The sequence below is a fragment of the Lepisma saccharinum genome, chromosome 11, assembly GCF_977018435.1.
Source record: "Lepisma saccharinum chromosome 11, izLepSacc3.1, whole genome shotgun sequence".
Lineage (NCBI taxonomy): Eukaryota > Metazoa > Arthropoda > Insecta > Zygentoma > Lepismatidae > Lepisma > Lepisma saccharinum.
This window is the reverse complement of record NC_139239.1, coordinates 71,119,549-71,132,872: the sequence shown is the minus strand read 5'-3', so window position 1 is coordinate 71,132,872 and position 13,324 is coordinate 71,119,549. Positions and strand designations below refer to the sequence as shown.

Sequence of the window (13,324 nt, the reverse complement as noted above, 5' to 3'; positions counted from 1 at the left end):
CGAAACTAAGATGCACAATATTGAACCTAAATGGTAAATTGGTTTAATACTCTTCAAATGCCCCATTTAAAGCTGCTTTCACATCCAATTAATGCTGAATTTCCAATTTTTTGTACGCCAAACTAGAATCCCGAATCGATTTTGTATTCGGTACATCACTTCGTGTATCCTTCTAGAAAAGCCTTGCAGAGTATCACCGAAATTGGAGGCATGTGTTAGGAGATTTTGTCAACAGAAGGAGAAGCAGTTTTCAGCTGTTGAGAGAAACATCCAGCCTAGGCTTAAACCCGGGACTGCTGGCCTTCCTCCCACGCGAGCCACCAAGGGGGCGTGGAGATCTGCAGCCAGACTAGGGGTACGGTGGTCAGCTCGGAGCTCCCCAATTTCCTCACGATGGTGGGTCGCCACCGGCCCTATACGTAGGCCGAATAAATTCCGACCAGAGCCGGATTCGAACCTACACCGTCCCGCAGCGAACGATCTTAAGACGAGTGAACGCCTTAACCCGTTTTTTTTTCTTTTTCTCACTTTTACACTTGTTCAATTCCTACATTTTCTTTGTTTCTTATCAACTGGGCGAACACAAATACCCATGCCTTACCCGGGACTCGAACACAGAACTCCTGGCGTTGTAGCGCGCTCTGCTAACCACTTCGCCACGGAGGTCGACACCCGTTCGGCTACGGAGGAGGACTTTTAGACTACTTACTCTCTTGTAATTTATGAAAAAAAAATCAAGCTTTTATTTTTAGGTCATCAACTTTCGAACCCTTGTCATAATGTTTAATCCTACAAGCATTCCTCAGCTATCCTAAAGACTCCAGCAAACACTTAAAACTTTTCACTTCACTTTTCACTTCACACTACACCACAACAGAAATGTGTATGTCTTCATCCCTTGAAGCGAGTGCATAAACTAACGTGAATCGTGTGGTGTAGGGGGATCGTGTTTGCTTGCGGAATGGGTTCAAACCTACTTCTTTGCAAAATCTTTCTCGCAAAGTAAAGGGCTTTGGACGAGAATGCTTATCTGCGTTTCTTGTATATTTCCGTTGATATTTATGCGGTTTACATCCAGCATTTCCGAATGCAGAAACATGCGTTGTAAAGTCTGATGTGGGTAGTTTCAAACGTTGAATATACCGTGCGTCCATTTCGATCTGCAGCCGAGAGATCGGGAGAAGCGTGGCGGGCGGCGCTGACGGAGATGCCGACATTTGCGGCCTGAAATGCCCGCTTATTTTTATGGACATATGCAGACATTTATATAAATATTGCAAAACGAGCACTAACCTGTGTTATAAGAGTATGGTTTTAATTTTAGTAGCTTTGTGGCTGTATGTGCTGATGATTTTGACACTCCCATCTCCTGTGAAACACGGCGTAGAGGTTTGTTTGGATAACTTTCTAACGCTGCCCCAATTTCATCGAGTTCATCGAGGAAGCTCACGAAAACCATTGACTTTTAATGGTTTCGTCGGCAGCGTAATCTTGATACAGTGTTGCACATTCGAAACCTCCAAACGATCCCCATCGACACAAAACTCTTTCAAGGATATAAACTTAAGCAGGACGTTGCTGGTCAAAACTATGATTAAAATGTTTTATTATCTGTGACTCTTATCGTCACTTCTAAAGCGTATTTTTTTGTGTATATAATTGCAGAACTTGGATGAATTACAGATGATGAATTATAACCCAGGTTAGTGCTCGTTTTGCAATATTTATATAAATGTCTGGATATGTCCGTAAAAATAAGCGAGCATTACAGGCCGCAAATGTCGGCATCTCCGCCAGCGCCGCCAGCCACGCTTCTCCCGATCTCTCGGCTGCAGATCGAAATGGACGCACGGTAGCTTAATATTTGTGGTTGAATCATTTGAAAATCCGACGTATATTTCAGGTTCGCAGTAAAGAGCACAAACAAAGAACATCGTATTTGTGTGTGTGATGGTATGTCTGTGTGTGTGTGTTGCTGTTGTTGTTGTGGTTGTTTCAAGTCTACTTTATGCACAGATAGGCTAATCGGGACTGGACCTACAGTTTAAACAGGAATCCGAACCACTGTGCAATGAGCCTCCACCTGATATAAAACCCGAGACACATTGATTACAACATCCTGTTTAAGAACATATATTTATGACATATAAATATTTAATGTGTGTTAAAATAACTTTTGGCAGCTGGATGAATAGAAAGGTCTTGCCAAAAATGCTGCCAATCACTGAAAAATCAAGAAGTTGAGCAGGAGCAGAAACTTTCTCGAGGTATGCATCGCATAAATATTTGCAGTGATTTAATATAATCTTATATTACATTATTACAACACTTCGTACTCCGTAAACAACAATAAAAAAAATCAGGAGTGGGTGAGATTTGAACGTACGATGTTTCGTTCTTGAATAAAAAGTAAAACGAGACGATCGTCTAACGAACTGCTCCAGGAGGTTACTAAAGTGAAACTCTGTGAAACAAGTTGATCTCAGTTGAAAGAATATTTTGCTGGCGTTCCGAACCATTTTTCGCCACAGATTAGGGAAATAACGCACTTAGGAGAATCGTCCCGTATTGTGCAAGATATCTTTACTGTAATTTTGCCTAAAATCGAGAGAAATTTACCTCATTGCATTAAAATGTGATGTCAATTCTCTCCAGGTGGTGGAGAATCAGTTCAGTGTTTCCAACTGCACATAAATTATCCAATTTTCTATTTCAGAACGAATACTCTTAAAAATATATCAACATTCGTATTTCCAATTTACGATTTTTGTTTAATTGCGTATTATATTACTGGTCTAGGGTTTCTAACTTCATGGAATGTGAAAGAATGAAAGAAATTCACAAGAAAGTTTTCGTTTAGAAAGAAAAACTGTTGCTAAGTTGGATACTATTTGTGGACTCTGAAGCGCTATGTTACCAAATTTACGAATTCAGGACTTTGAATTTTTTCAGGGCGGTCAATTAAGACGTTGTGAAGAGTGCATTGACCTGGCGTTTGCGCTTTGAAGGAAGAATAATTCCATGTTTTTCGCGTTCAGCCATGAAACCTTCATATATTAGTTTTGGATGGTGTTTTCCAGAGCTTCAACACCTCCTAGAGCACTGTCCATATTCGTGTCAAGTCGTTGTAATGAGACATTAAGTGTATTGATGACATTCAGGACGGGTCTCAAAAGACGAATCCACAGATTGAAGTCAAATGACTGGATGGTGAAGAGCAGTCCTTTAGCCTGAGCAGAAACCTTGGCATCTTCTGAGTTGTCCTGAAGATCCTTAAGGGCTTGAATCACCAGAGGAAATTTTTCTGTTATGATGTTCTTCGCTTCTGACCGAGAGAACATCTTGTATCGCTGTGTTTTTCAGAGTCCTTAACTTCAAGTCGACTGAATTATGAATATCTTCAAATACTGCATGTCTTTGAGCCGATCATTCAATGAAGACATACAAAGCCTCCAGGGTACCAAACAGTGAAAAGGCCTCGCGCACGCATTTCATGCTATGTACTAATACGAGATTTAGACAGTGCGCGAAGCAATGAACGGTGAGAACATCTCTTCCACAGAAATCACCCACTTTCGCCTGTAACCCGTTCCAACGGCCCTGCATATTTGCTGCTCCATCGTAACACTGCGCTAAGACTTTTCCATTTGAAAACTCCATCACGTCCAACGACAAGAGATCCAGTAAGTACTCTGTTTTGTCGACTTCGCTCTTTTCAGCGCAATCAGGGTTTCATGAATTTGTAAGTCCTCCTGACACCAGCGTATGAATATTACCACCTGTTCATGTTTCGAACGGTCCGTTGTTTCGTACATCATCACAGAAACATGTTTAGTTTCATTGAACGATGCACGCATTTTGTCGTTCATAACGTCGTGGATTGATTTGATGATGTCATTTTCGATGGTTTTCGAGGTGTACTTTGCGTTATCAGCGTCTTCTTCCCTATGATGCCCCAACACAGGATCGAGCGTTCGTATCCGGCTACCTTCTGTCTTCATGTCGCCCCGGCGTAAGTGAAACAACAGGGGGTACCAAATTACGTACCATCGTACGCTTCCTGGAGCCGCCGGTGGTGCGGTGAATGTATTGTTGGAGCTGGTGGGCGCGCTCCGTCGACTTCAAAGCCCGCCGCTAGTTAACGTAGCTAGCGCGTCGACTATACCTTCATCGGGTATCGAAGCCGGCCCACCATCCGGAAGGTCCAGATATAGAGAAAAAAGCTAATTCAGTACTATCAGCTGGTAGGAATATGAAAAACTAAATTTTACACTTTGAACATCTAAATAATAATAACCGTGAGAGCCTTGGCTTACCTATCGACTGCTGGTCTCCCTCCCACACTGTTCCTCCGTCACCTGTTATAGCGTGGAGATCTTAGACCAGTATTGGGGTGACGGGTGGTCAGCCGTTGTAGGTCTTCTCGACCGAGTTACCGCTCACTCATTCGGAGCTCCCCAGTTTCCTCACGATGGTGGGTTGTACCGGCCCTATACGTAGGCCGAATAAATTCCAACCAGAGCCGGATTCGAAACTACGCCGTCCCGCAGCGAACGATCTCAAGACGAGTGAACGCCTTAACCCGCTCGGCTACGGAGGAGGACTGAACATCTAAATACGCACTTTTAACCCCACAGCTCTACAGCGCCTTGGCTTACCTACCGACTGCTGGTCTCCCTCCCACACTGTTCCGCCGTCACCTGTTATAGCGTGGAGGTCTCAGACCAGTGTTGGGGTGACGGGTGATCAGCCCGACGAACCCCCAGCCGTTGTAGGTCTTCTTGACCGGGTTACGCTCACTCACTCGGAGCTTCCCAATTTCCTCACGATGGTGGGTTGCCACCGGCCCTATACGTAGGCCGAATAAATTCCGACCAGAGCCAGATTCGAACCTACGCCGTCCCGCAACGAACGATCTCAAGACGAGTGAACGCCTTAACCCGCTCGACTACGGAGGAGAACTCATAAGAATACACTTTGAACATCTAGGTCGAAGGTCACTTAAAATACGTAAAAATTTATTAATGAATTTAATTTTAATTTTTAAAAATTATAATAATAATAAAATAATTGAACTTGATTATGTATAACACTAAAAAAGTACCGCCTCATGCCGTGGCAATGTTACCATTGCCGTGACCAGGATTCGAACCTGGGTTATTGCGGCCACAACGCAATGTCCTAACCACTAGACGATCACGGCTACAACGAAACACCTTTATTAAACTGAAGTTTCCTGGACTCCTTCGAACCTCCAGAGCATGCAACGAGAAAGAAGATCTAATCAGGAAAGACTGCAAGCGATTACTTCAGCAGCATGATTACAGTAATTTGTCATGCGCGAACAATACACCATCTTCTCGTATACGTTAATCATTAGAAAAATGAATTTACTCTGAACACAACATGACATGAAAATGAAAATTTGCATCATGTGCACCAAAATTATCACGAGAATTGAATTATTCCGCACAACCGTAAGAGCATTTTTAGAACACATATAGTAAGTGCAAACATTCCCGTTTGTAGTAATGAAAGTAACATGCACAAAATTATCTGGTAGTAGGAAAAAGAAAATATGTATATATATATAATATATATATTATATATATATATATATATATATATATATATATATATATATATATATATATATAAATAATTTAATCATCTGATATCAGTGTTTCACGTAATGCAAATTTGTTTCATGATGCGGAAACTACAAATTGCCTAGATGTTAAGCCCCGAAGTGTGACCAGTATTTCTCCAATTCACAATATCCCGAAGCTCTCTCACAGTTTTTTTTAGGAAAGAAAATATCGTTGTGTAGACACACATGAAGCCAAGAAAACGTAACTGCATTAAACAAACATAACACTTCTAACGTAACAAAAACGTGAATTTACTATCAGCAACGACGTCATGACGCGATAAAAAGTATCACATCTCCACTTTCCCGTTGGATCAGAAATCTACAATTTTTCAGGTTAGATCGTCAAGCTTAGAAACAATTATTGAAATGCTTTATTTTTATTATGTGGTCATAATTCGTAGCAGTCACAGAGTTGATCGTGCACCTGACTGAGTTATGGCAAGCAGGAATTCATCTGTCAATGGCCCATGCATACAGAAGAGGCTATATAGGATCCATTCTCCCACCCTGGGGGAGGGGTTAGAGGCGATTAAAACGTGTGTCATTGAACAAATAACCTAGTCGCTGAGGCAAGTCAGATTTCCTTGAAAGGCAAACTAACAGCAAAGGAAAATAATTTACTTAGTGCTATCATTAGTACGGAAGCCGAAGAAATTAACGGGTCCTTAGGTCACTTAATGCACCCTGAAATAAGGTAAAATTTCATTTGTATCACTTTCACTTCTCTTATGTATCTTCTTCTTGTATCTCTTGTATCATTCATTTAGAGTTTCTCAGTCTTAGTATCTATCGTCTTCCTTACTCGCCATTTCAGTTTCATCATCTATCCCAGCTGAGATATTTCGGATGAACAATGTTGATATCATAGAATAACGTTGCCTGTGAATTTCACGTCTGCATGTTCATAAGAGCTCTACGGTTACAGTATTGCGAATGAAATGAAATGTTTTTTTCCGAAACCCGGGATAGAAGAAGGGACTCTCAGATCTTCAGTCTGAAGCTCTCCCAGCTGAGCTATATTGCTGATAAATGTTGATATCGTAGAAATTCGTTCCCTGTGAGTATGAAATCTATATGTTCATTCGAACAGTACGGTCACAGTATTGTGAATAAAATGAAATGATTTTGCCGAAACGCTGGACCGAGACATTGACCTTTATTCTAACGCTGTCGCAGCTGAACTATTTCGGCCGATAAACATTGAAGTAATACAATACCGTTCTGTGAGTATCACGTCTGCATGTTCATAAGAACATTACGGTTACAGTGTTGTGAATAAAATAAATTGTTTTTGCCGAAACCCGGGATCGAAACAGGGACCTTTATATCTTCAGTCAAACGCTCTCCCAGCTGAGCTATTTCGGCTGATAGATTTTGAAGTAATAACATTCCTTCTTGTGAGTATGAAACCTGTAACTTCTAAACAACAGTATTGTGAATAACAGTTTGTAACACCATTCATTAGCATTTGAAAGAATCACCTAAGTTATTTTCTTTAATTCTACAGTATTTGAGTTTAAGTTCATCATCGATACAAGAAAAGAAGTGAATATACGAATAAATTAATATATATTGATAATCACCTCAAAGAAATGTGGAAGTAACGAACACCTTGCGTTGTTAGTTGTTAGTGATGGAACATCGACTAATCGTAGTGTGATTTGTATATTTGAGGGTATTAGGTAAATGATCCTAAGTACACCATTTCCATAAACATTACCTTTTACAATACAGTGACGGACAAAGATCTAAGTGTACAACATTACAAACATGTATCTTGTTAATACCATAGTCGTGCATGCTCATTAGAATACTACAATCAGATATCGTGAAGAATAAACAAAACAGACACCTTCTGCCGAAACCCGGGAAGGTATGTACCAGGAAACTTTACATGTTCAGTGTAACGCTCCCCCATCTGAGCTTCTAGATTTGATTTGAAGTTTTAAGTCCACTTTGTGCACAGTGAGTTTAATCGGGACTGGACCTACAGTTTAAAGTGGGATCCAAACCACTTGATCCTCCACCGGGTATCGAAGCGGGACCCCTTGATTACAAGGCGACGACGATACCACTGTGCCATCGGGGAGGCCCCCTCCCAGCTGAGCTATTTCGGTTGATAAATTTTGAAGTAATACAATACCATTCTGTGAGTATCACGTCTGCATGTTCATAAGAACATTACGGTTACAGTATTGTGAATAACATGAAATGTTTTTTGTCGAAACCCGGGATCGAACAAGGGAGCTTTAGATCTCCAGTCTAACGCTCTCCCAACTGAGCTATTTCGGCTGATAAACATTGAAGTAAGACAATACCTTCCTGTGAGTATCACGTCTGTATGTTCATAAGAACAGTACCCTTACAGTAATGTGAATAGAATCATGATTTTTTGCTAAAGCCCGGGAACTTTAGATCTTCAGTCTGACGCTCAGATATCATAGAAATAGGTTCCCTTTGAATATAATGTCCGCATGTTCATAAGAACACTACGGTTACAGTATTGTGAATAAAATGAGATGTTTTGCCGAAACTCGGGATCGAACGAGGGACATTTATGTTGTAAAGTATGAAACCTGTAAGTTCATAAGAACAGTATTGTGAATAACAGTTTGTAACATCATTCATTAGCATTTGAAAGAATCACCTACGTTATTTTCTTTAATTCTACAGTATTTCAGTTTACATTCATCATAGATACATGCAGAGAAGTGAATATACGAATAAATTAATATATATTGATAATCACCTCAAAGAAATGTGGAAGTAACGAACACCTTGCGTTGTTAGTTGTTAGTGATGGAACATCGACTAATCGTAGTGTGATTTGTATATTTGAGGGTATTAGGTAAATGATCCTAAGTACACCATTTCCATAAACATTACCTTTTACAATACAGTGACGGACAAACATCTAAGTGTACAACATTACAAACATGTATCTTGTTAATAAAATACTCGTACATGTTCATTAGAATAATACAATCAGATATCGTGAAGAATGAACAAAACATACACCTTCTGCCGAAATCGAATCAGGAACCTTTACATCTTCAGTATAACGTTCTCCCAGCCTAGCTATTTCGGCTGCATAACGCCCAGAAATAAAACCAAATTAATGGAATGGCCTGAAATGGAAATGTGACGCACGTTACATTTATCATGTATCATGTATCATGAACAACATCGATGTACAGTCACGGACACTTCTGGGTTGTATGAACCCTATTTACTTTCAATGGGACTATTACAACCCAGAAGTGTCCTCGACTGTGCAGGCAACGTTTCATGCTTTGCCGATGGAGTCTTCAGATGCCCTTTGTTAAAACTCTTCAAAGTATAGGAAATCTCTGGATGTTTCTTGAAGTTTATTTCCTACCTGCAATGATAAAATAAAATCTGTGAAAGATCAAAGTGATTTAATAACGATGAGAAGACACTGCCAGTGGTACCTAATTCAATTATATTGGGGAGAAGAAGTAATACTGACATATACTTTAAATTTCCTGTGAAAATTGTTTTGGGTGTTTAGAAATAACCTAACCTCTATCCTACCTTCAATTTAAATGCCTACATGAGAGCAATAGTGGCTCACGAAACCTTCATTTGGTGTTATTCGAATTTCTTCTTCTCTAAGCACTGAATAAGGCTTCTTTTGGAAGGTCCTGACTTCGTGGGCATCAGGCCCGTAGCCAGAATTGATGTCTAGGCTCACGGGTTATTGGGGGGGGTTTGTAAATCATGATGGTACAATTACACAAGAAAAAATGGACAATATTCAATCATAGTGCCTACCGTACATACATGCGGAGGGAATTTGCATAATGACATCAAAGTCACAGATTTCTGTATTAATGGAAGGTCGCAACAGGGGCAACGATGGTACAGATAATTTAATTTAATTTCAATTTAAAATTTTGGGTTCATCAGCACTTAGGCTATTTTGCACCAGTCACGTTATGCGGTGTCCAGCCCCTTAGCATAACAAATAATATATATGTAACGTCGCATAACTAAAATCTTAAAAATATTCTGACTGGCTAAAAGTTGAGGCTGTAAAGGGGCACTCAGCACAGATAAGGACAACATACAGAATTATACTGGCCATAGGGCCTGTCGCCGGAGCCTCGTTAGTCTGCAAAAAGCAGTCCAGGATGTACTACGTGAAAGTGAGGTTGACGATTGGGTTTACTACGTGGAAGAATCACCCCTTGCACCCCGAAGGTACAGATAAAGAAGCTCCCCTGTGAAGAAACTTTCTGAAGTCTAGAGAAGAGAATCTCCTAAATACTTGCCGCTACTTAAGACTTTTTCTTATATATGAGATGAACGAATATAATAGCTGCTGTTCATGCTCCCTTAATTTATCCTTCACCAAAGTTGTGAGCAAAATAATATCTACTGTCTACATTTTCACTTTTCACTGCAAACAAATTACACAAAATGGTTTTACCTAATGTCAAGGGGGATGACCTCAGTGCCAGTGGGGGGCTGACGGCAGTTACAGGGGGGATCAGCCTCCCTGGTCCCTGCCTGGCTACGGGCTTGCTGGGCATAAAGGTTTCCTTAATTCTCCGTCAATTTCATCTAATCATCCTTTGTTCTCATCAACTCGATTACATGCAGCAAATACAAATTCGTAATTTATCATCACCGTTGCGATTAAACATATATATGGAAGAAAAGCGACGTAATAGAATAGAAATGAAATATTTTTAAATAACGCGCCCTTTTCTTGTGAGAAATTACCCTAAAAGTGGCCGAATTAGAAAAGTTTATCTTTGTCACCAAGCTCAATTTCTTTTTTTGGCACGGGTAGCACGATTGGTAGATATACTGAATGTACGTACGTATGTGTATGTGTAAATCTTTCATATTTTTTATATTTTGACAACAAGTTATGACATAATTATCCTGGCTGTAGTGACTTACAGATTTCTCACGAGGATCTCCAGGAAGAGAACAACCACAGAAGCCGCCAGACCAAATGCCAGCATGAAAAATGCTGGAGCCATTCCAGAAATTTCCAAGGACATGAAACTGGAACGAGAACATTCCAGTTTTTCTTCCTCAATCAATCTGAGATAGTAGTCAACAATTCCTGCCTCGAAGAGCTTGATAATCCTGAAAATGAAAAGTGGTGTAATATTGAATTAAACTCCATGTATTGTATTGATATTATATTTTGATTAACTTCCTTTGCCTGTATTTTTCCGTAATTGCGACGGGTGAATGGTGATTAGATGAAAGGAATGCCAGGACAATCGCAGAGACGAGAGAGAGGGGTCAGGAATAGAGGAAAGAGAACTAAAAAAAGAGTGAGGTAGGGAAGTTCTAAAGAGAAAGAGCGCAAGAAAATGAGAGAGAGAGAGAATGGGTGCAAGAGCAAGCAAGACAGGGGGAGAGAGCAAAAAGAACTAAAAAGGAGAGGTAGGATGCTCGAGAGAGAGAGAGAGAGAGAAGCAGAGGGAAGTCAGGGAAGACTACTAGAGAAGATATAAAGATAAGGCGCCCTCACGAGTGGTAACGCAGTCGCCTTATAATCATCAAGAGTCCTCGGGTTCGATACCCGGTGGAGGCACATAGTGATTCGAATTCCACTTTAAACTTTAGGTCCAGAACCAATTAGCTTATCTGTGCATAAAGTGGACTTAAAAACTAGAACTAAAGAGAAAGAGGGCAAGAAAATGCAAGAAAATGAGAGAGATAGAACAAGTAGAAAGAGAGATGTAGGAAAGATAGGTGCAGCGTCAAATCATCGCCGACGAAACATCGCCAACAAAACATCGACGGTACAAAACATCGACAGAACAAAACATCAACGGTCAAAACATCGACGGTAAAAACATCGACGCCAAAAACATCGACGGTAAAAACATCGACGTCAAAAACATCGACACAAAAAACATCGACGGTAAAAACATCGATGGTAAAAACATGACTGGAAAAACATCGACGGCAAAAACATCGACACCAAAAACATCGACGGCAAAAACATAGACGGGAAAATCATTTTTTGACAAAGTTTTCCACACTAAGGAAATCAAATCTAATCCCGAATATTTTGAGATGGGCTAATGTGTTTCAGTGAATCGAACAATGCGTAATGACCGAACTCAAGTTGCCAACTTACAGTGCTACCGTGCTAACAATCAATATACAATGGTCATTGTTGAAAGAACGGCCCGCGAGGCCGAAACACCCCTCTGAATAAAGACGATATTATTATTATTATTATTATTGATAAGATTACAAACAATGAGATTCGCAGTGAACGCGATTGTTTAGTTTCGTATCACTTCTCACCGGCAGCGTTTGTGGTCGGGGGAAAGGGAAAGGAAGGCTCCTCCGTGTGATAGATGAAAAGACCACCGACTATTGTTATTCCTTGTTTATTAGACGCAGGAGACCGAAAGGACCAAATAGTGACTTTTTTTCCGTTCATGCACTGGTATACACCGTGTGCAAATAATATAACTGCCCTCTTGCAATATTTTCTCGCCCCCTTCCCCTCCAGACATTTTCCCCGGGCGCCATCACCACGAAGCGCCGTCAATGTGTATCAGTACCGCTGTTGTATTTGAATCAATGGGTCCGAGGTTCGATCCCCGGTGGAGGAAAATTGCACAGTGGTATGGATTCTATAAACTAAGGTAAGGGTTCCGATTAACCCTTCGTGGTTCACACGAGAGAAATTACCTTTTTGATCGCTCATGGTGCCAGAGACCGGGCTCTTAATGTATGTTAAATTAAAGGTCTAAAACGCAAATCCTCAATTATTACGATTAAATATATATATTGTTTTTTGTTCAATTGAGATTGTATAAAACTACGAATTGCATGTTTCAGTTTTAAAAGATAAATATACAAGACAAAATAAGTAATATTCCAAGTACCGAAAATATCAATGTTACATATGCGTCCATAAAACTAAAAAAAATAGTTTCAAGTCCTCTTTATGCACATTAAAGTTAATCGGGACTGACCCACAGTTTAAAATAGGATTGAACCACCATGTGCTTTCACTGGGTATCGAACCCGGGACCCCTTCATTACAGGGTAACACTGTGTTTATTACGGAGACAATTGGAAAAATGAGTTTCTTTTGCAAATAAAATGACTGGTGATTGAAAGTATTTTTAAATTTTTCACTGCACTCTTACAAATGTTACACTGATGGGTATCAATGACCATCTGAATCAAACTGTCCATCTAGTGAGTCACTATCCATCAGAATATTCGCTCTTATTTCCACCTTATCAGGGACGGCGTTCCATGCGGGCTAGGGGACTGAAGCCCCACAAAACATCTCTGGCTCCCTTCTCCCCTAGATTGTTATAGTACGTTAGACGCATTTCGACAAAAAATAGGAAAAACTAGAAGTTTTCTCACTTAATATTTTCCATTGAAAAACTTCTATTTGGCCAATCATAACTCACCAAACCTGCTACAAAAATTGAATCACTATTTTTAGGAATAGGTCTAACAGGTGCAAAAATAAATTTTTATAAGTAGGAGGACGTTCAACACCTAACGAACCTTTAAGCTTCATTTTCATAGACGTGCGCACGGGGAGGCAAGTGTGGCCGACTGCCCCCCCAAATCTTTTACTTAGAAATGTAATGTAATCTTATTGCAGTTATAATATTATACTCTAAAAGAATGTTACCT

General features: G+C 40.2%; 1 protein-coding gene and 2 non-coding genes across 3 annotated transcripts in view; all 3 read right to left on the bottom strand.

The window, feature by feature from the left end:
* Positions 1-5,131: 5,131 nt before the first annotated feature.
* TRNAH-GUG (transfer RNA histidin (anticodon GUG)) lies at positions 5,132-5,203 on the bottom strand. Its single transcript has one exon. It is a non-coding gene; the product is annotated as a tRNA-His (tRNA).
* Positions 5,204-7,872: 2,669 nt separating this feature from the next.
* TRNAS-GGA (transfer RNA serine (anticodon GGA)) lies at positions 7,873-7,945 on the bottom strand. Its single transcript has one exon. It is a non-coding gene; the product is annotated as a tRNA-Ser (tRNA).
* Positions 7,946-8,901: 956 nt separating this feature from the next.
* Positions 8,902-13,324, bottom strand: part of LOC145995307 (uncharacterized) — a 39,349-nt gene continuing 34,926 nt past the window's right edge. The window contains exons 5-6 of the mRNA XM_083131911.1: positions 10,586-10,777; positions 8,902-9,032 (exon numbers count right to left, since the gene is read on the bottom strand). Coding sequence (XP_082988037.1) covers positions 9,029-9,032; positions 10,586-10,777 — 196 coding nt within the window. The 3' untranslated portion in view covers positions 8,902-9,028. The remainder of the gene's footprint in view (positions 9,033-10,585; positions 10,778-13,324) is intronic.